At 45.7% G+C, this 23,926-nt stretch overlaps 1 protein-coding gene, 1 long non-coding RNA gene and 1 pseudogene across 3 annotated transcripts; 1 reads left to right on the top strand and 2 right to left on the bottom strand.

Annotated features, from left to right (window-relative positions):
- Nucleotides 1–9,640: 9,640 nt before the first annotated feature.
- On the bottom strand, nt 9,641–10,117 carry LOC311139597. Its single transcript, XR_014614096.1, has 3 exons — nt 10,040–10,117; nt 9,852–9,935; nt 9,641–9,712 (listed from the first exon to the last, which is right to left on the bottom strand). It is a non-coding gene; the product is annotated as an uncharacterized lncRNA (long non-coding RNA).
- Nucleotides 10,118–10,185: 68 nt separating this feature from the next.
- On the bottom strand, nt 10,186–11,991 carry LOC311139242 (B-cell receptor CD22-like; the record flags this gene model as incomplete). The annotated part of the gene is made up of 4 exons (XM_084174139.1): nt 10,186–10,511; nt 10,642–10,893; nt 11,148–11,438; nt 11,631–11,991. 4 exons carry the CDS (start codon nt 11,989–11,991, stop codon nt 10,186–10,188), a joined length of 1,230 nt encoding a protein of 409 aa, XP_084030265.1.
- Nucleotides 11,992–18,940: 6,949 nt separating this feature from the next.
- LOC311139241 (interferon-gamma-inducible GTPase 10-like) lies at nt 18,941–20,709 on the top strand (annotated as a pseudogene). The gene is made up of 3 exons: nt 18,941–19,007; nt 19,267–20,171; nt 20,697–20,709. The product of its transcript is annotated as an interferon-gamma-inducible GTPase 10-like (transcript).
- The last annotated feature ends 3,217 nt before the right edge of the window (nt 20,710–23,926 follow it).

Below are 23,926 nucleotides of genomic sequence, written 5' to 3'. Positions count from 1 at the left end.
CTGGGTGGGCGTCTGTCCACGGTGGCGGTTCTGGCCCTGGTCGTGGTCCCCACCCCACCTTAGTCACCACCCGCTTCCCTAGCCTCCTCCACATGACCACCCTCCAACTTACCCCACCTGGATTTAGGGGCAGCACCGGGCTAAGGGACAGCACCGGACTCAATGGCGGATCCTGGCTGGCTGGCTCTGGCGGATCCTGGCTGGACGGCTCTGGCGGATCCTGGCTGGACGGCTCATGGCTGGCTGAAAGATCTGGCTGCTCATGGCTGGCTGACGGATCTGGCTGCTCATGGCTGGCTGACGGATCTGGCTGCTCATGGCTGGCTGACGGATCTGGCTGCTCATGGCTGGCTGACGGATCTGGCTGCTCATGGCTGGCTGACGGATCTGGCTGCTCATGACTGGCCGACGGATCTGGCTGCTCATGGCTGGCTGACGGATCTGGCTGCTCATGGCTGGCCGACGGATCTGGCTGCTCATGGCTGGCGGAAGGCTCTGGCTGATCCTGTCTGGCGGAAGGCTCTGGCTGATCCTGTCTGGCGGAAGGCTCTAGCGGCTCCGGTCTGGCGGACGGCTTTGAAGGCTCATGGCAGACGGGCGGCTTTGCAGGCTCAGTACAGATGGCCAGTTCAAGCGCCTTAGGGCAGACGGGCAGTTCAGGCCCCGTTGGGCAGACGGCAGACTCTGGCCGTCTGAGGCGCACCGTAGGCCTGGTGCGTGGTGCCGGAACTGGAGGTACCGGGCTGAGGACACGCATCTCAGGGCTAGTGCGGGGAGAAGCAACAGGGCATGCTGGACCCTGGGGACGCACATAAGGCCTAGTGCGGAGAGCAGGAACAGGGCATGCTGGACCCTGGGGACGCACATAAGGCCTAGTGCGGAGAGCAGCAACAGGACGCACAGGACTCGGGGGACACACAGGAGGCTTGGTGCGTGGTGTAGGCACTGGTGGGAAAGGGCTGGCGACGCGCACCGTATCCCTGGTGCGAGTGGCCGGAACAGGCCGGGCCGGGCTGGCGAAGCGCACCGTATCCCTGGTGCGAGTGGCCGGAACAGGCCGGGCTGGGCTGGCGAAGCGCACCGTATCCCTGGTGCGAGTGGCCGGAACAGGCCGGGCTGGGCTGGCGAAGCGCACCGTATCCCTGGTGCGAGTGGCCGGAACAGGCCGGGCCGGGCTGGCGCAGCGCACCGTATCCTTGGTGCGAGGGGTCGTAACAGGCCGGACCGTACTGGAGGCACACACCACTGGCTCTACCCCGGGAACTGGAACGGGCCGGACCGGACTGGTAATACACCCCAGTACCACTCGCCGTGCCCCTACATCTCCTTTCCCTACTTTGACCAGTGACCCCCGTAACCTGGTTGCCTCTTGAATTCGCCCCTTCTCTGCCTCCGTCAGCCCTGTGGCAGCCTCCTGCTGCCCAGCCGCCCAAGCCATGTGCCCCCCCCAAAAAACTTTTTGGGGTTGCCTCTCGTCCTTCCGACGATGGCCCTGCTGACGCCGTTGCTCCTCTCGCCGTCGCCTCTCCACCGTTTCGCTCCATGGACGGCGATCCATCCCATCCAGGATCTCCTCCCAAGTCCAGGACCCCTTTCCGTCCAAAATCTCCTCCCATGTCCAGGAAGCCTTTGGAGCTGGGTCCTGTTGCCGCTTGACACGCTGCTTGGTCCTTTTAGGGTGGGTTTTTCTGTCACGACCGTCTTCAAAAGGAGCAGACCAAAGCGCAGCGCGTTGAGTGAACATGACTTTATTAGAGTAAAGACACGAACGACAAAAAACAATAAACAAAGACGGCTAGTGAAGTCCACAGTTACAAATACTGAATACGGAACAAAAACCCACAACCCTCATGAGAACACAAACAGTTTAAATATGGCTCCCAATCAGAGATAACGAGCCGACAGCTGACACTCGTTACCTCCGATTGGGAGTCACACGACACTACAATTACTCACCCAAAACACAACCAAACGAATACACCCTATACAACAAAACCCCACAACAAAACCCAACAAAACAAATACACCCTGGCTCAAATACAAAAGTCCCGGAGCCAGAGTGTCACAATGAGACTACAGGTTTAGTTCATTTCGGACAAGTTCTTCCCAATATTCTAAGCATCAGAGGTATTCTTCCAGTTTTCAAATTAGTGTATAGCTGTCCATGGAAAACAGAAGTCAATGGTTCTTTCCTGGATGACTCAGGAGTTCTGGTCATCTACAAAGGCTGGTTTACACATCTCTCCCCTGTTAAAACAGAAACTGCTGGTCTGAGGGCATGAAATGGGCAGGTGGACGTAACGGATGCAGCTGCTCCTAGTGAGATGCTCCAGCTTGTTCCCGGCACAGCCGTACTTGGGGACCGCCCACAGATCCTCTTCCTGTTTAGCCAGGAATTCCTCCAGCTTGGCCTTGTCCTCCTTGTGGCGGCCCTGGGACAGCTTCCCAAGAGAGTGGGACATGTGGCCGCTGGACCCTCTGGGACAGGAGGAGATGACTGTTACTGGTATATTCTTATAGAGCGGGTCAATAAACCTAAAGCCACAGTATATTGACAAAAGCAGTATTGTGAAATAGCTCAAACCCTATGGAAATAAACAGACATTGAAAATCTCAATAAATGAAAGAGCAACCCCAAGTGGAGAAACACTGAAAGTCCCACACTCGTATTCAGATCCTCAGATTACCCTCAAGACACAATTGCAACAGACAGCTGGGGAAGTGTGAAACAAGCTATTGTTAAATACTGGATATTTGATTGTGCATATTTAACGTTTAGTAAAAACATTGCTGAATTACCCAAGCCATAGATATTAAACAAAAGCCTTGTAAAAGCCAATTCACAAAGCCACAGCCCAAATAAGAATGTACCATATTCATTAGCCACAAGAACCATAAAGCTAACAGATACAGTGGGGAAAACATTTATTTAGTCAGCCACCAACTGTGCAAGTTCTGCCACTTAAAAAGATGAGAGAGGCCTGTAATTTTCATCATAGGTACACGTCAACTATGACAGACAAAATGAGAAAAAAAAATCTAGAAAATCACATTGTAGGATTTTTAATGAATTTATTTGCAAATTATGGTGGAAAATAAGTATTTGGTCAATATCAAAAGTTTCTCAATACTTTGATAAATACCCTTTGTTGGCAATGACACAGGTCAAACGTTTTCTGTAAGTCTTCACAAGGTTTTCACACACTGTTGCTGGTATTTTGGCCCATTCCTCCATGCAGATCTCCTCTAGAGCAGTGATGTTTTGGGGCTGTCGCTGGGCAACACGGACTTTCAACTCCCTCCAAAGATTTTCTATGGGGTTGAGATCTGGAGACTGGCTAGGCCACTAAGCCACTCCTTCATTGCCCGGGCGGTGTGTTTGGGATCATTGTCATGCTGAAAGACCCAGCCACGTTTCATCTTCAATGCCCTTGCTGATGGAAGGAGGTTTTCACTCAAAATCTCACGATACATGGCCCCATTCATTCTTTCCTTTACACGGATCAGTCGTCCTGGTCCCTTTGCAGAAAAACAGCCCCAAAGCATGATGTTTCCACCCCCATGCTTCACAGTAGGTATGGTGTTCTTTGGATGCAACTCAGCATTCTTTGTCCCCCAAACACGACGAGTTGAGTTTTTACCAAAAAGTTATATTTTGGTTTCATCTGACCATATGACATTCTCCCAATCCTCTTCTGGATCATCCAAATGCACTCTAGCAAACTTCAGACGGGCCTGGACATGTACTGGCTTAAGCAGGGGGACACGTCTGGCACTGCAGCATTTGAGTCCCTGGAGGCGTAGTGTGTTACTGATGGTAGGCTTTGTTACTTTGGTCCCAGCTCTCTGCAGGTCATTCACTAGGTCCACCCGTGTGGTTCTGGGATTTTTGCTCACCGTTCTTGTGATCATTTTGACCCCACGGGGTGAGATCTTGCGGTGAGCCCCAGATCGAGGGAGATTATCAGTGGTCTTGTATGTCTTCCATTTCCTAATAATTGCTCCCACAGTTGATTTCTTCAAACCAAGCTGCTTACCTATTGCAGATTCAGTCTTCCCAGCCTGGTGCAGGTCTACAATTTTGTTTCTGGTGTCCTTTGACAGCTCTTTGGTCTTGGCCATAGTGGAGTTTGGAGTGTGACTGTTTGAGGTTGTGGACAGGTGTCTTTTATACTGATAACAAGTTCAAACAGTTGCCATTAATACAGGTAACGAGTGGAGGACAGAGGAGCCTCTTAAAGAAGAAGTTACAGGTCTGTGAGAGCCAGAAATCTTGCTTGTTTGTAGGTGACCAAATACTTATTTTCCACCATAATTTGCAAATAAATTCATTAAAAATCCTACAATGTGATTTTCTGGATTTTTTTTTCTCAATTTGTCTGTCATAGTTGACGTGTACCTATGATGAAAATTACAGGCCTCTCTCATCTTTTTAAGTGGGAGAACTTGCACAATTGGTGGCTGACTAAATACTTTTTTTCCCCACTGTATAAGCAGTCACCTGTTCTGCTACATTGGGTTAAAATGTTAATATTTTACTGGAACCTTTAAAAGACTGAGGACCATGCCCACTGAGCCAGTTGACTTCCACATTCTTCTTGTTGGGTTCACACGTTAGCATAGACTGCATCGTCTCCACCATCACACTGGTATGGGTCGCCATCCTCTTCAGCCTACAGGAAACCAGATCAGAGATATCGTATCATCATCATCATCAACAACACCTCTATTGTTTTTTAAATCCTTTGTATTTAGAGCAAAGTTCTTCTCAGATATCTACTGTAAATGTCTGCAGTAGGCCTACAGTACATACCTCCATGTTGCCATATAGGTGATTGTTGGTGTAGTAGTTTGTGTGGATTTCACTGCTGGAGTCTTTCTGCTCTTTCCTGTGGATAGAGTTAGGGCCACTATGTGATGCATTCTCTTCATATGACACAACAAGAGTGAATGTAGGCTAATGGTCTTTAGCAACTCAGCAAGGGTTCTAGGTTATGATCACAGACATAGCCACGGGAGGTAGGGGTGCTGATGGGTGCTGCAGCACCTCCTGATAAATCAGAATAAATAAACAAATTAAATAATAATAATATGTACTGAACAAAACTATAAACACAACATGTAAAGTGTTGGTCCCATGTTTCATGAGCTGAAATAAAATATCCCAGAAATGTTCCATATGCACAAAAAGCTTATTTCTCTCAAAAGTTGTGCACAAATTTGTTTACATCCTTGTTAGTGAGCATTTCTCCTTTGCCAAGATAATCCATCCACCTGACAGGTGTGGCATATCAAGAAGCTGATTAAACAGCATGATCATTACACAGGTGTACATTGTACTGGGGACAATAAAAGGCCACTCTGAAATGTGCAATTTTGTCACACAACACAATGCCACAGATGTCTCAAGTTTTGGGGGAGCGTGCAATTGTCATGCTGACTGCAGAAATGTCCACAGAGCTGTTGCCAGATAATGTAATGTTCAGTTCTCTACCACAGGCTGCCTCCAACGTCGTTTTAGAGAATTTGACAGTATGTCCAACCGGCCTCACAATTGCAGACCACATGTAACCAAGCCAGCCCAGGACCTCCACATCCGGCTTCTTCAACTGTGGGATCGTCTGAGACCAGCCACCCAGACAGCTGATGAAACTGAGTATTTCTGTCCAATGTTCCCTCTATGCTGCGCGTGAGTAGCCACGAGCCTGCCGCTCAGCCCCCCCGGGACTGCTGCACAGAAATATCAGCCCACAGAGAGAGAAGCATGAGATTGAACTTCACTGAACTCTCTAGAGCTGGTCGATCTCCAAGGCATTCCTAGTTGACCGCCAAACATTTCTGTAAAAAACCCAATGATAAAGCCTTGTGTTCCTACTTGTTGGTAGGTGCACCCGAATCAGCTGCCCTGCACACCGGGTAGGCGAACTGTTGCCATTTTGAACCATTTCATGTGTCTGAAGGCACAAACTCTGCCTTCCTGGTGGGCCCAGAGAGCAAATTAGGTGCACTATAGGTCTACCGCTGGCCAATCGGATGGCTCAGATAACGGTGTCTGCAGTAAAGTAGCAGACATATAAGAAAGCTACAGATACTGTGAGATTTCAAAACGTTTAAAACCATGACTAGAGAGACTAGCAAAGAGATTGATTTTATAAGTGAGTTCATGTTTAAGTTCTTACTCAGCACAGTCAACACTTTGTATTCAACACTTTTATAAGCCATAAAATGCACGTTCTTCCTACCCTTACAAAAAAAGATTGCAGTTTTGTAACTGCAGAAAAAAGTCAATTGTGGTATTTTGGACGCAGTAATTGCAGAATAACTACAGAGTATTGCAGTTGAACTGCAGTTATACTGCACTTTAACTGCAGTTACACTGCAAAATTACTGCACAAAAAAAACTGTGTTATATTGGATACAGTATTTGCAGCATACTGCAGTTATACTGCACTCTAACTGCAGTTATACTGTGCTCTGACTGCAATCTGTTTTCGTAAGGGTATTTCCACTCAGCACTACAACAAGCACTGCAGCAGTAATGAATGAGTAGGAAAGTGTATCTATAGGCTTGCGTTGTTGTTATTATTAGTGGCTTTGGACTTTCTTAATATCGAGGAATATTTCACTTTCTCTGTTCATAGGAGTAACAACATGAATTTGTACATGAGGCAGAAATAATGCGATGCGATTCGAGTTTCGCCATCAACTGGAAGACGGTGTCCCTTTATGGTCAGTGTCAGCGGAGGAAAGGGAGAGCGGTGGCGGACCTCAGTCTGCTGCTCTCTCCCTCTGCTGAGACTGGCCATCAGATGCTGTCACCATCAGCCCAGTAAATAAAGAAATGGCCGAACAACAATGCATTGGCAGGGCAATTCAAGCAAAGACAATATGCAGTGATAATATATCGGGCCTAGAGCTCACTGCACAAACCTCATTGCTGTAGTACTGTTTTTAATTGGTTAATGTTGCATAGGCTTCCATTTTTTAAGTCATGTTAAAAAATAATCTGAGCGGTAGATCTCGGCTTGGATTTTGACTCAAATTGATCTTGACTCAGAAAAGGTTGGTGACCGCAGTTCTAGAGTTTTCCCTGTTAACACTATCAACGTTGCCATTTACTGTGGCAATTGTGATCGAATCAATGCAATATTAGCCACTTTCATTGCAACATACCGAAACAAAACAAACTATAAAACAGATTTTGTTGTAGGCAGAACACATCGGAGTAGGATTCTATTGTCTTGACATGCACTACTCTACCATACTCTGCACAGACCGTACTCTACACAAACTGTTGCGGCATAAACAATCAGAGCTGCAGTAGGCTTATATGCAAATAGACCATTGCCATATATGGATCTGTGCCATTTACTTTGAACTGGACTGTGTTTACAGCATTAGCGGTCGTGTGTAGATGAGCTTGTTTTGAGATCAAAGTGAGAGCTGCATGTAGCCATGTGTGCACATTTTGTTCATATCCTTTGCAAGTTAGTGAGTTATTAGCCCAGTTATAGATCATTTGTAGTCAGAAATAGGGGAGTGATTGCTTCCTACAAGAGCACAAAACGTATTCATCTTTGAAAAGTGAGTCAGGTAAAGAGCTTTTTAATTGTCTTAAAGGTGCAGTGTCATATTTTGAGACAGGCTTGAATAAGCTAAGTAGCCAATAGGCAGAGGGTAGCATAATTCTGTAATAATGGTATGGGAATAATAACGCATTTTATTTTGTAAAGTGGTTTCTTGCATCAAACAACAACAACATTTTTAGTCACCTCCTTGTCTGAAGGACAAGTGGATAAACAGGTTAATGCCTACATTGAACACCACACATTGGATGCTACTGTAGGCTGAATGATAGAACAGCTATTTCCATGTTAAAATGTTATGAGATGCATTCTCTCCACTGTTTTTGATGGTAAGCCACTTTGGTAGGCCTACATTATGATCAAATAGCCACATTAGCCTACATGGCCACTGTTAAAACTAACTGAAAACTGGTACAGCCTCAGTGTTCACAGTAAACGCACACTGGAAGTTGCACAGAATTTTCACAACGTTCAAGTATGCGCTCAGTAGACCTGAAATTTCCTCAGTGCCTAAAAAAAATAGAGGGAACATTGCTCCACACTATATCAAAGCGTAGGTTTAGGTCTTGTGCTTCAATTGAGTGGAATTGTACAGCTCTACAGTGGATGGTTAGGACAAATCCACTTGAACGGCCCTCCAACTGGTAATTACTAGTTAAATCAGCCATGAATCCCCTTGTGACAAGAAGAATGGAAGCTTGTTGAGTGCAACAAGGAGGGGCAATTGAATGCAATATTCACACATACTTTTAAATTGTTAAAACATTTCTAGCCTGTCTATCTATGGGTAACAGGGTTGACGTGTTATGCTAGACCCGCTCAGTTTTTTACCACAAAACACCAGAAAATGGCCAAAAGAGTAAAACCAGCTCAACTGCTTTTACACTATAATTTAAAAAGGAATAGTTTCACCATATTAAAATGAGAGTTCACGTAACAGGGTTGACCTTAAAATGAGGGACAGACAAATGAATCACTATTCACATAAAATAAATAATAATCTTCTGAAATAACTTTGTCAAAGCAACGAAATCACTAGGGCTTTACAATGATGGTGAAAACTTTGAGTATTTTGGGGGTTAGTGGGTTAAAATCTTTCTAGAAGTCACAGAGGGTGCATGGAGTGCAAAATGCAGAATTATGGCACTTTAGCAAGTCTCTATTCATATTTAAATCTGATTTATTGAATTCTCCATGTGGTCTATATTAAAGGGCACTTCATTTCATATAATAGGGTTTTCAAATGCAATATTGGTGCATCATTTCTACTTTACATATCAAAGGGATGCAAAAACAATTCATTTCTGCCCATTGGACGTTGGTTGCAACGCTCTCATCAAGTTTGTTTGTTTCTTTGTTATACACATGAAAGACATGGAGTCACTACATGAGAGATAATGTATCATTTCTGTAGTAATTTAAGTGCATTTAAATGCATGTTATGCTTTTGGTATGTGTCAAGTACAATAAAAATGCATTTTGACTAATGAGACGGATTGTCATGCCAGTTAATGTGTTATGTTGTGTTCTGTAATTAAAGGTGAAGTTTGCACACAGTTCTGCAGTCTTAATGAGACTGACATAAGTGTATGTGATACCAAAGAGCCTGAACTACCCAAGCATTAGCCCTTTTTTTTTTTGTACTGTAAAAGCCATAACACAAAGCCACAACACAAATAAGAATGTACCATATTCTTTAGCCACAAGAACCATAAAGCTAACAAATATAAGCAGTCGCCAGCTCTGCTACATTGGGTTAAAATGTTAATGTTAAACTGGAAACCTTGACAGACTGAGTACCATGGCCTCTGAGCCAGACTCCCACATGCTTCCTATTGTGTTCACAAGTTGGCATAGACTGCATCGTCTCCACCAACACTCTCGTATGGGTCGCCATCCTCTTCAGCCTACAGGAAACCAGATCAGAGATATCGTATCATCATCATCATCATCAACAACACCTCTATTGTTTTTTTAATCCTTTGTATTTAGAGCAAAGTTCTTCTCAGATATCTACTGTAAATGTCTGCAGTAGGCCTACAGTACATACCTTCATGTTGCCATATAGGTGATCGTTGGTGTAGTAGTTTGTGTGGATTTCACTGCTGGAGTCTTTCTGCTCTTTCCTGTGGATAGAGTTAGGGCCAGTATGTGATGCATTCTCTTCATATGACACAACAAGAGTGAATGTAGGCTAATGGTCTTTAGCAACTCAGCAGGATGTATACATTATGATCACAGATAGAACAGCCTGTAGAAAAATACCTTGATGTTGAGGGATCTAAAAAAGCACCCTTGGCTGTATCCACGTCCTGCTTGCTGGTTACTGGCTGGTCACTACGACAACTCCTACAGTTGAGAAAAATAATGCGAAGTTATCAAAACAGAACAAAACAGCTAAAAACAAATACAAATCCATGTAACTCCCTCCAAAAACAAAAAGAGCAACTTACCCATTCTTGGTCAACAGGCAAGCTGACATGGGAATTAGTATTACTACCACCACTAATGCAGCAATACCAATTGAAACGTACAGCATCAACATCTTATCTGTCCAAAAACAAATAATTATGATTTATTCATGTACCCATAATATCCTTTATGATGTAAATATAGTATATAATACTTCATTTAAGATACACTTTTCCCCACTGTTTCCCTTACCATTTGTGGGCACAGTGAAGGACAAGGTGGCATTGCCCTGTGTGTTGCTGGCATTGCAGTGGACGGTCTCTGAGAAGCCTAGTGCCCTCTGTAGGGTCACCATGGTAACTGACCCATGCCTCTCCACCCTGGTACTGGGCAGGGGTCCTGCTGGAAGAGACCACTCCACAGTGCCGGGGGGCTCCGAATACACAATGCACAGACAGGTTACCATGGAGATGTCTAATGTGCATGCAGAGCCCACTTTGATCTCAGGGGGGTCTGGGATGAGAATGATATACAGTTTGGTTTCAACTGAACATGTAGTGCTACATCCTGAAGAGTATTGTCTTCATATTATATACACAGAAAGGACATGATCCTTATTGACAGAACATCGGCATCTACTTACACTCTACATTGAGTTTCAGTGGGCTGGATTGGCCTCGTCCCTCTGTGTTGATGGCAGTGCAGAAGAGGGTTTCAGTGAGTCTGGTCACATTCTCCAGTGTGATGGTAGGTCCCGTGGTGGGCAGAGGCCCTCTGCTGTTGTGCCAGCGGTAGCTGTGGGCAGCAGGGTTACTGTCACTGGAGCATCTCAGCTCTACAGAGTCTCCCTCCTTCACACTGGACACTCCCTCAACCTTCACATCCACTGGGGCATCTATAAATATCAACATTAGTAAGAATGATATTACTATGTAATACAGATCTTAGGACAGATTCAGTGTATCATGATCCAGGATCTGGACAAGTATGCCAAATCCAGGATCTGGACAAAGTTCATGATTCATTTTCAAATTAGTTCAATTTAATTTATTGTTTCACTTTTGTCATATGCACAGAAGCATTCTGTTTTCACAGAAATCAAAGTGTACATCTTCCAGTGTTATTAACACACAGGTGTGGTCCACTTACATTTGACATTGAGTATTTTGGACCTTTTCACTGTCTTCCCTCCCATGTACGCTGCTGTGCAGACAAGAGACTGGTTGTGATCAGTGATGCTAGGGGTAAAGGTCAGGGATGATGTCACTTCCCACTGGCCGTTGGTCAGCTGCTGTGATTGGACACTGGGTGTTCCAGAATGGCTCCAGGTGAGGAGAGGGGGATCAGATGGGCAGGATTGAGACACAGAGCAGGAGGCAGATACCTCCTCCCCCACTTTCACCTCCTCCCTCACTGACAGAGAGGGGGGATCTGGAGAGCCTGAAATCAGCAAAGAGAAGAAAACAGTTATTGCAGTTCTTTTGAGGTGTGCATCCACTAGTTCTTGGGTCTGTCCTTTCAGCACTGTAATTGTAATCTAGAAGAAGCTATAGCTATCAATAGGGTAAATAATGGGATACTCTACTACATAAATTGAAATTCTCCTTGTCAATTCTTCCCAAGGGAACTTACTGGTCACTGCAATGGAGACTGTGTCACGTATGTAGGAATACTTTTTATGGTCTTCTATTTCAATCCTGAAATAAAAGGGTCCTTTGTCACTGCGATGGAGCGGGTGGATTCTGAGTGAGCAGTTCTTCTGCCGGAGGTCTCCCACCAGCTCTGTACGACCCTTGTAGTCTTTGAATACTTTGGAACTGTCTGGGTGGTATATAACATCATTGGTGTCTTTGAACCAGATGCCAGTGAATTCAGAGGGCTTCTCCTCTGGTTCTGGGTAGTTGAATGAGCAGGGAATCACGATGCACGAGCCCTGCAGGCCGGATACTGAGCTGGGCACCTCAGCAGTCCATGACGAGGCATCAACTCCCATCACTCAAATCGCAGTGGGGGAAATGTTAGTAAGAGGTGTTGGACACAGTCAAGGAATATGAGTATAAGTCACAGGGGTTGATTTGAACAAATTGTTCATTTTGCCATTTTATTGTTCATTTTGTTCTATTAATATTTGAAAGGGGGAGGTTCCCTCCCCTGCACATGTACTTTTCGCTTCTCTTTTTAACTCTCCTCACATAGTTATCTATTTTCTTGTGTAAAACTGAATAAATAAATACAATATTTTATACTGTATACATCTATATTTGTATCCTACCTCCAAGCCAAATGCAATGAATAAGAAAAGGCCACGGTAATGCTTCACTCCGCATCCCCTCCTCTTTGTACAGGACCTGAGGGAATAAGAAACATTTGATTATCACTAGAATGTTAGCATTGCATATGATACTTTTACTGTCTAAAAGACAATCACTTACTTGCTTAGCAGGATCTTTCTTTCTCTTGTCAGTTAACCACTCTCCTTCAGAGACTAATGGCATTGACATATAAAGGAAATATTACCATCCTGCTCACACTTCCCATTTCACATATAACGTGATTTCTTTATTTTTGCTATCAGGACTTCCCATATTTTGTCTCTGACTGACGGTGGGGTGATTTAACTCTTCCCTTGAGGGAAGCATTAAATGTAATGTTTTTGAGAATATTTATTTTGATTATGTTTTCCACATTGCAAAACTCAAAGGTTTTCAGAAGCTGAAGGTGAAATCTCTTGAAATTAGTATAAAATCTTATAAGATTGTTACTGTACCATTCCGCCACGTTAACTTTAGTCAGGGCTATTACTCACACTCAGTCAGTAGATCTAAAACCACATTATTAAATATAACTTTTTGTCATATGCATTGCAATTCACGATTTCCTTCAAACAATGTACGTGTGATCAAGTCTTTCACATCCTGTATCATGATCTGTGCTGTGACCATTATAGATGCGATGATAGTCACGTCTATTATAGGGATTGGATGAAGCTCAGTGTTAAATTCAAATCTCCCTATCACCATAACTAAGCCAATATGACACCAATTTCTGAAAATTCGCAAATGAACTATATTGGAGGTAGTCAACACACATCTCAACCAAAAAAAAAGGGGGTGGGGGGGGGGTATGAATTAGGCTGTTTGAGAAGGTTTGAATCCTAAGCAAACTGCCTACACATAGTTTGAAGTACAATAGACCCTTTTCAGCACACAACACACTGACGTCACGCACAGATGCGCGCAACGTGGATTTATGTTTTTATTACTTCTAAACAAAATAACTATTTGGGGTTCTCATACGCTTACAATGATGCTTTGATTCTTGCTAGAACATTTGCTACGATTATTTTAGGTTGTGATCGTTGTTAAATAACTATTTTGGTGCAGCAGTTGTTAGCTAGAAGGCTAACGCTCATTGATATCGGCTGTAGCAGAAGCTAGCCAAAAAGCCTTTTTACTGGTTGAAGTTGAAGTGTTTTTTTAAGTATAATGCAGTTGATTTGTGAAGATGACAAAACAATATACACTGCTCAAAAAAATAAAGGGAACACTAAAATAACACATCCTAGATCTGAATGAATTAAATAATCTTATTAAATACTTTTTTCTTTACATAGTTGAATGTGCTGACAACAAAATCACACAAAAATTATCAATGGAAATCAAAATTATCAACCCATGTAGGTCTGGATTTGGAGTCACCCTCAAAATTAAAGTGGAAAACCACACTACAGGCTGATCCAACTTTGATGTAATGTCCTTAAAACAAGTCAAAATGAGGCTCAGTAGTGTGTGTGGCCTCCACGTGCCTGTATGACCTCCCTACAACGCCTGGGCATGCTCCTGATGAGGTGGCGGATGGTCTCCTGAGGGATCTCCTCCCAGACCTGGACTAAAGCATCCGCCAACTCCTGGACAGTCTGTTGCGCAACGTGGCGTTGGTGGATGGAGCGAGACATGATGTCCCAGATGTGCTCAATTGGATTCAGGTCTGGGGAACGGGCGGGCCAGTCCATAGCATCAATGCCTTCCTCTTGCAGGAACTGCTGACACACTCAAGCCACATGAGGTCTAGCATTGTCTTGCATTAGGAGGAACCCAGGGCCAACCGCACCAGGATATGGTCTCACAAGGGGTCTGAGGATCTCATCTCGGTACCTAATGGCAGTCAGGCTACCTCTGGCGAGCACATGGAGGGCTGTGCGGCCCCCCAAAGAAATGCCACCCCACACCATGACTGACCCACCGCCAAACCGGTCATGCTGGAGGATGTTGCAGGCAGCAGAACGTTCTCCACGGCATCTCCAGACTCTGTCACGTGCTCAGTGTGAACCTGCTTTCATCTGTGAAGAGCACAGGGCGCCAGTGGCGAATCTTGGTGTTCTCTGGCAAATGCCAAACGTCCTGCACGGTGTTGGGCTGTAAGCACAACCCCCACCTGTGGACGTCGGGCCCTCATACCACCCTCATGGAGTCTGTTTCTGACCGTTTGAGCAGACACATGCACATTTGTGGCCTGCTGGAGGTCATTTTGCAGGGCTCTGGCAGTGCTCCTCCTGCTCCTCCTTGCACAAAGGCGGAGGTAGCAGTCCTGCTGCTGTGTTGTTGCCCTCCTACGGCCTCCACCACGTCTCCTGATGTACTGGCCTGTCTCCTGGTAGCGCCTCCATGCTCTGGACACTACGCTGACAGACACAGCAAACCTTCTTGCCACAGCTCGCATTGATGTGCCATCCTGGATGAGCTGCACTACCTGAGCCACTTGTGTGGGTTGTAGACTCCGTCTCATGCTACCACTAGAGTGAAAGCACCGCCAGCATTCAAAAGTGACCAAAACATCAGCCAGGAAGCATAGAAACTGAGAAGTGGTCTGTAGTCACCACCTGCAAAACCAGTCCTTTATTGGGGGTGTCTTGCTAATTGCCTATAATTTCCACCTGTTGTCTATTCCATTTGCACAACAGCATGTGACATTTATTGTCAATCAGTGTTGCTTCCTAAGTGGACAGTTTGATTTCACAGAAGTGTGATTGACTTGGAGTTACATTGTGTTGTTTAAGTGTTCCCTTTATTTTTTTGAGCAGTGTATATTGGCCATACCCATACATACCCCCTTGTGCCTTATTGCTTAATCATAGCAGTCAAACGAGTTAAATAAACATCCATTGATGGAAAATGATCTGGCGAGTTTAATAAGGGCACACTATCTTTTGTCTTGCCACATATTCAAATTCCTTTATTAGGTCATGTCATAGCTTGCAATAATTATTATTTTGAGGAAACCTGAATTTAGCTTCTAATGCTGTTACAAGTTACTATGATATTCCTTCTTAATTGGCACGATAAAGTTATGGAGAAAGGGTTTATTGTATAAATATGGCAACTCCTCTATTGCTGTGACAAAAAGAAAATGGGGTAGTTTTCAGGCTTTTGGGCGGGTTTTGAGTGGTCATTGGGTTGTACAAGTTTTTGCTTGACCTACCAACCCTGTGTTACTGTCATTTTGGGGCAGTTGACTTGATGTATGGTATGGCCCCTGCATAGAACACAGATTGTTCTGTGCTGGAGCTAGTCAGTCCTTAAACGTGTGTCGTTTGTGTACAATAAACAGCACGGAAAGAAGGTTTGTTGTGGTACCTCCACCCACGTCCTCCACATGAGCTGTACAGTGAGTTATTAGTTACAGTGGCTTGCGAAAGTATTCACCCCCTTGGCATTTTTTCTATTTTGTTGCCTTACAACCTGGAATTAAAATAGATTTTGGGGGGGGATTGTATCATTTGATTTACACAACATGCCTACCACTTTGAAGATGCAAAATATGTTTTATTGTGAAACAAACAAGAAATAAGACCAAAAAAAATGAAAACTTGAGCGTGCATAACTATTCACCCCCCCAAAGTCAATACTTTGTAGAGCCATATTTTGCAGCAATTACAGCTGCAAGTCTCTTGGGGTATGTCTCTATAAGCTTGGCACATCTAGCCACTGGGATTTTTGCCCATTCTTCAAGGAAAAACTGCTCCAGCTCCTTCAAGTTGGATGGGTTCCACTGGTGTACAGCAATCTTTAAGTCATACCACAGATTCTCAATTGGATTGTGGTATTTTTTAATTTTTTTATTTTCTTTCCAAAATGGTATGTGAAGTTGAGCGCGTCCCTGCTTGGCTTCCAGCATACCTGGAGGAGAAGATTGAGAGGACTGGGACCTGATAGCAGCTACCCAGTCCTAGCAGCAAAGCCAGAGAAGTGCTAGTGCTGCCCACGGCAACGTTGTCCCCAGCGACAGTGAGCCCTCCAGTGACCAGCCCAGCGGTGGTGACCCCAGAACAGTGACCTCATCTGTGGTGAGCCCCCCAGCAACATGCAACCAGCAACGGTGAACCCCCCAGCAATGGTGACCCCAGCGCCCCAGCAATGTTGAGCCCAGCGACGGTGAGATCTCCAAGGATGCACCCTGCTGCTGGCGCCGAGGTCACTGCCCTCGACACCAGGCAAGGTCCCCACCCTGCGGCTTGTGTTGTTTGTGTACAATAAACATAATGGAAAGAAGAATGTTTGTTGTGGTCCTTCCACCCATGTCCTCCACATCAGCTGTACAGTGAGTTATTAGTTAGCTAAATTCACAGTGCTATCCAGGTTAAGATTAGCTGCTGAGGTGATTGAGCATTAGCTAACATTAGCTCACAACTCTGCACCCTCTGCTGCAACTTGCCCATGCCCCCCCGCTTCTCCTTCACACAAATTCAGACAGCTGATGTTTTGAAAGCGCTGCAAAATCTGGACCCCTACAAATCAGCTGGGCTAGACAATCTGGACCCGTTTCTTTCTAAAACTAGCCGCCGAAATTGTCGCTACCCCTATTACTAGTCTGTTCAACCTCTCTTTCATAACGTCTGAGATCCCCAGAGATTGGAAAGCTGCCGCGGTCATCCCCCTCTTCAAAGGGGATGACACTCTAGATCCAAACTGCTACAGACCTATATCCATCCTGCCCTGCCTTTCGAAAGTATTCGAAAGCCAAGTTAACAAACAGATCATCGACCATTTCGAATACCACCGTACCTTCTCCGCTATGCAATCCGGTTTCCGAGCTGGTCACGGGTGCACTTCAGCCACGCTCAAGGTCCTAAACGATATTATAACCGCGATTGATAATAGACAGTACTGTGCAGCCGTCTTCATCGACCTGGCCAAGGCTTTCGACTCTGTCAACCACCGCATTCTTATTGGCAGACTAAATAGCCTTGGTTTCTCAAATGACTGCCTCGCCTGGTTCACCAACTACTTCTCAGATAGAGTTCAGTGTGTCAAATCGGAGGGCCTGTTGTCTGGACCTATGGCAGTCTCTATGGGGGTGCCACAGGGTTCAATTCTTGGGCCAACACTTTTCTCCGTGTATATCAATGATGTCGCTCTTGCTGCTGGTGACTCTCAGATCCACCTCTACGCAGACGACACCATTTTGTATACATCTGGCCCTTCATTGGACACTGTGTTAACAAACCTCCAAACGAGCTTCAATGCCATACAACAATCCTTCAGTAGCCTCCAACTGCTCTTAAACACTAGTAAAACTAAATGCATGCTTTTCAATCGAACGCTGCTGGCACCCGCCCACCCGACTAGAATCACCACTCTCGACGGGTCTGACCTAGAGTATGTGGACAACTACAAATACCTAGGTGTCTGGTTAGACTGTAAAATCAACTTCCAGACTCACATAAAGAATCTCCAATCCAAAGTTAAATCTAGAATCGGCTTCCTATTTCGCAATAAAGCCTCCTTCACTCATGCTGCCAAACATGCCCTTGTAAAACTGACTATCCTACCGATCCTTGACTTCGGCGATGTAATTTACAAAATAGCCTCCAACACTCTACTCAGCAAATTGGATGTAGTCTATCACAGTGCCATCCGTTTTGTCTCCAAAGCCCCATACACTACCCTCCACTGTGACCTGTACGCTCTTGTTGGCTGGTCCTCACTACATGTTCGTCGTCAAACCCACTGGCTCCAGGCCATCTATAAATCACTGCTAGGCAAATCCCCGCCTTATCTTAGCTCATTGGTCACCATAGCAGCACCCACCCGTAGTCTGCGCTCCAGCAGGTATATCTCACTGGTCATTCCCAAAGCCAACACCTCCTTTGGCCGCCATTCCTTCCAGTTCTCTGCTGCCAATGACTGGAACGAATTGCAAAAATCTCTGAAGCTGGAGACTCTTATCTCCCTCAATAACTTTAAGCATCAGTTGTCAGAGCACCTTACCGATCACTGCACCTGTACACAGCCCATCTGAAATTAGCCCACCCAACTACCTCATCCCTATATTGTTATTTATTTTGCTCTTTTGCACCCCAGTATCTCTATTTGCACATAATCTCTTGCACATCTAGCATTCCAGTGTTAATACTATTGTAATTATTCTGCACTATAGCCTATTTATTGCCTTACCTCCATAACTTGCTACATTTGCACACACTGTATATATATTTTCTGTTGTATTTCTGACTTTATGTTTTTTACCCCATATGTAACTCTGTGTTGTTTTTATTGCACTACTTTGCTTTATCTTGGCCAGGTCGCAGTTGTAAATGAGAACCTGTTCTCAACTGGCTTACCTGGTTAAATAAAGGTGAAATAAAAAAAATAAAAATAAACAACAATATTTATAAATAAAGAAAGTTATTTTAGGATAATAAGACAACCAGATGAAATCAGAGAGAAATCCTTTTCCCTTTTCAAGTGCGTGTCATCCTTCAATGTTATCTGACCAGTAAAACCTAGTTATAACTAGGTCCAATAGTTTCCCCCTGGCAACAAGGCCTGACCAGGAAAACTCTTGGCCCTAACATGACACATTGTAGTAACACAATGGTCCTTCAGGGGGCGACACACACCTGCAATGGGAAACTGGCATGGATTATTGTACACAGTGGCAAAAATAGTTTCACTTTTGAGCTTTAGTTGTCATTGGTTTCTCTAGTATCTGCTATCTGGAGGTAGTGACGTGAGTCTTGAATACATTTTAATCATCAAAATTGATAGTACATTTAAAAACGTAGGGTATTTTATGTCAATCCTGTTTAAGAGAAATTCGGAACTCTAAACTGTTACGTAATGAAATGATAACACTACTGTTGTTTGCCAACTAGACCGGTATGTTCAGTCATTGCCATGTACTCAAAGAAAGTAATTCTGTAATTTATAAACTGTAATTTATTGTTAATTTTCCCTGACTTTTGACTATGATATTGTTCACATTACAGGCTTGTATCAACAGCTCAAAGTATTTTCACAATATCCCATTCGGAACATTTCTACAATGTCCAGAATGTTGACCATCAGTGAAGCAGATATAGAGGAGATGAGCAGTGTCCTCCAGTCCCGTGTTGTGACAGAGGTTGTATCGCAGGTACAGGGCATGCTAAAACAGCTGGGCTCTGTCACACTCAACATTGCAGTCACCGGGGAGTCTGGCTCTGGAAAGTCCTCTTTTGTTAATGTGTTCCGCGGTGTTGCCGATGACAGTCCAGGGGCAGCACAGACAGGTGTCACTGAAATCACCAGTGAGGCTCTGGCCTACACTCACCCCAGTGTACCCACTATCACTCTATGGGACCTATGGGACTTTCAAACCTGACACCTACCTAGAGCAAGTTGGTTTCCTGCAGTATGACTTTTTCATCATTGTAGGGTCTGAGAGGTTCAGAGAAAACCACATTCAGCTGGCCAACGCCATAAGGCAGGCTGGGAAAAGGCTCTATTTTGTCCGGAACAAAGTGGACAGTGACCTGGAGGCCTCATTCAGGCGCAGGAGCGGCAAGGGTCTCACTGAAGCTGATATTCTGAGTCAGATAAGAGCTGATTGTGAGGTGAATCTGAGGAAGGCTGGGGTAAAGCAGGCCAAAGTGTTCTTACTGTCCTGCTTTCAACCACAGAGCTTTTACTTCCACCTCTTGCAGACCACCATTGAGAAGGAGCTTGAGGGCCACAAACGCTACATTTTCCTCCTGTCACTGCCTAATCTCTCATCTGCCGTGATAGAGAGTAAGAAGACAGCTCTGGCTGGGACTGTGTGGAAGAGAGCCATAGAGGCATGTCTGACTGTTGTAACAGGAGACCCTGGCCATGGTGTTGTGTCTCTGTTGATGAACTTACCAGCAGAACTTTGGTCTGGATGCAGAGTCCTTACATTTTTACATTTACGTCATTTAGCAGACACTCTTATCCAGAGCGACTTACAAATAGGTGCATTCACCTTATAGCCAGTGGGATAACCATATTTGTATTTTTTATTATTCTTTTTTTTGGGGGGGATGGGGTTGGGGTAGGGGGGGGGGGGTAGAAGGATTACTTTATCCTATCCCAGGTATTCCTTAAAGAGGTGGGGTTTCAAATGTCTCCGGAAGGTGGTGAGTGACTCCGCTGTCCTGGCGTCGTGAGGGAGCTTGTTCCACCATTGGGGTGCCAGAGCAGCGAACAGTTTTGACTGGGCTGAGCGGGAACTATGCTTCCGCAGAGGTAGGGGAGCCAGCAGGCCAGAGGTGGATGAACGCAATGCCCTCGTTTGGGTGTAGGGACTGATCAGAGCCTGAAGGTACGGAGGTGCCGTTCCCCTCACAGCTCCGTAGGCAAGCACCATGGTCTTGTAGCAGATGCGAGCTTCAACTGGAAGCCAGTGGAGTGTGCGGAGGAGCGGGGTGACGTGAGAGAACTTGGGAAGGTTGAACACCAGACGGGCTGCGGCATTCTGGATGAGTTGTAGGGGTTTAATGGCACAGGCAGGGAGCCCAGTCAACAGCGAGTTGCAGTAATCCAGACGGGAGATGACAAGTGCCTGGATTAGGACCTGTACATCAGTTAGCTGCACTGACAGGAAAGACATATCAGGTAAAGGAGCCGATGTCCTTTAATATCAGATAGCAACAATATTAAACATTTTGATAATAATTGATAAATCAATAATAATCTATAATAATTTATCACTTTAAAAACAAATCTCTCCAAAAGGTAGATTTTCTTTGCTATCCATAATCACTTACTTCTTTTTCTGTCACCCCAAAATCCCCTCCCACCCCCTTTAGGTGCTCTTTGAGGAGGTGCACTCAACCATTGGAAGAGATCTTTCAGAGATCAAAATGCAAGGTATTCTAAGCCAGGTTGCAGTAGCACAGCAGACATTCACTTCTTTGCTTGAGAAACGTATCCCAGTGCTGGGTACTGTAGCATCAGCTGGGGTCACCTTCACTGCTTGTTACTACCTGCTGACATCTGCCCTCAATGACCTGAGTGAAGACGCAGAGAGAGTGATGCGTAAGGAACTTGGAACATCTGTCACTGAGTAGACTGAGAGCATATGAAGTTACTAGACTTCATATAGAAGTGAAGAAAGGCTTACATAAATGTAAATCGGTAGTACAGAATTTTTCAGGCACATTCCATACATGTATGTATGCTATTTACACATGATTGTAAGTCAAGTCGCTTTGGATAAAAGCGTCTGGTAAATAGCATATAATATATTATACTAATCAAGGTACCGGTAATATCTGCATACAGTATGTCACCAGATTTACAAGACAAGGTTCTTGAACCTGTTGGTTTTGGTTGAGAATAATAAAATACTTACTTAAACAACTTGTTCTTCTTTGTTCTTACCTTTTAGGTATGTGAACAGTTATTTGAATATTCGAATGAATGTTAGTATTCGATTACTTTGGAGAGTGTTCCTTTTTTAGGAGAAAAGAAATAGGCCTATTTTAATGAAAAGGCTTTGTCTAAATTGTTATTAAATTGTCTATGTGACATTGCTATATACAAGAATAGACCATAACCTTAGAATTTTTTATAAAACAACAGTTTTATGACCGTTTTTAGGAGTGTGCCCCATAAATGTTCAGGTAGCCTACACACTTTTTATGCGTGTAGCTTGTTATTGTCGGTCAATCAAAGTAGCACTATTTGTCAGAGGCTCCATGTGTGTCACGCTCGTTGAAGAGAGTGGACCAATGCGCAGCGTGATAAGTGAACATACTTTTATTTAGATTCACCACACGAACAAAAACAAAACGATAACGTGAAGTCCTTGGTTACAATACAAAACCAACACGGAACAAGATCCCACAAAACACTGTGGAAAACAAGCTACCTAAGTATGGTTCCCAATCAGAGACAACAAGCAACAGCTGATACTCGTTGCCTCTGATTGAGAACCACCCCGGCCAACACAGAAACACATGAGCTAGATAAACCTAGAACACAAAACACATAGAAACAACACACCCTGGCTCAACATAACAGAGTCCCAGAGCCAGGGCGTGACAGTACCCCCCCCCCAAAGGCGCGGACTGCGACCGCGCCAAACATAAACCGAACAGGGGAGGGCCGGGTGGGACCACCACCCTCCGTAGCGCCCCTGTTCCGGTCTGGCCCCGCTGGCTGGAGCTGGACTGGACATCGGTGGAGCGGATTGCTTAGGCTCCGATGTGGAGCAGCTGACCGGTACCTGACCAGGCACCGGTGACCCAGGCACGGGCTGTGCCGGACTGACGACGCACACCACAGGCTTGGTGCGGGGCGCAGGAATGGGCCGGACCGGGCTGACGACGCGCACCACAGGCTTGGTGCGGGGAGCAGGGACGGGCCGAACCGGGCTGACGAAGCGCACCACAGGCTTGGTGCGGGGAGCAGGAACGGGCCGGACCGGGCTGATGATGCGCACCACAGGCTTGGTGCGGGGAGCAGGAATGGGCCGGACCGGGCTGACGACGCGCACCCCTGGCTTGGTGCGGGGAGCAGGAACGGGCCGGACCGGGCTGGCGACGCACACCATAGGCTTGGTGCGGGGAGCAGGAACAGGCCGGGCCGGGCTGGCGACGCGCACCATTGTCTTGGTGCGGGGAGCAGGAACAGGCCGGGCCGGGCTGGCGACGCGCACCATAGGCTTGGTGCGGGGAGCAGGAACAGGCCGTGCCGGGCTGGCGACGCGCACCATTGGCTTGGTGCGGGGAGCAGGAACAGGCCGGGCCGGGCTGGCGACGCGCATCACAGGCTTGGTGCGAGGGACAGGAACAGGCCGGACCGCACTGGGAACACACACCACTGGCCTTACCCGGGGATCAGGAACGGGCCGGACCGGACTGGCAACACACCTCAGTACCTCTCGCCGTGCCTCTACATTTTCCTTCCCTCTACTCGCCAATGGCTCCCGTAACCCGGTGGCCTTCTCTCCTCGTCCACTAACTCGCCCCTTATCTGCCTCCAGCAGCCCCGTCGTCCACGGTGTGAGCCCCCCCCCCTAAAAATTTATTGGGTTTGTCTCTCCCCCGTGGCTATGGCCTTCATGGCTCTCTCATGACTCTGCATCCTCTGCTCCCAAGTCCAACCTCTCTCCTCCTCACGCGGCTTGACCCAGTCGAGGTGGACATCCATCAGAGTCACCTCTGGCGTTGGCTCCTGGACACGCTGCTTGGTCCAGTTATGGTGGGATCTTCTGTCACGCTCGTTGAAGAGAGTGGACCAATGCGCAGCGTGAGAAGTGAACATACTTTTATTTAGATTCACCACACGAACAAAAACAAAACGATAACGTGAAGTCCTTGGTTACAATACAAAACCAACATGGAACAAGATCCCACAAAACACTGTGGAAAACAGGCTGCCTAAGTATGGTGCCCAATCAGAGACAACAAGCAACAGCTGATACTCGTTGCCTCTGATTGAGAACCACCCCGGCCAACACAGAAACACATGAGCTAGATAAACCTAGAACACAAAACACATAGAAACAACACACCCTGGCTCAACATAACAGAGTCCCAGAGCCAGGGCGTGACAATGTGTAGCAAGTCTAGTGGGAGATTTCTAATCAATGTCAAATGGAATTACAATTACGGAATAAAGTTGGCTAGGAGGAGGCTACAATTA

This window comes from Coregonus lavaretus (genome assembly GCF_964263955.1).
Source record: "Coregonus lavaretus genome assembly, chromosome: 13".
In the NCBI taxonomy this organism is placed as follows: domain Eukaryota; kingdom Metazoa; phylum Chordata; class Actinopteri; order Salmoniformes; family Salmonidae; genus Coregonus; species Coregonus lavaretus.
This window is presented reverse-complemented; position numbering and strand designations above follow the sequence as displayed.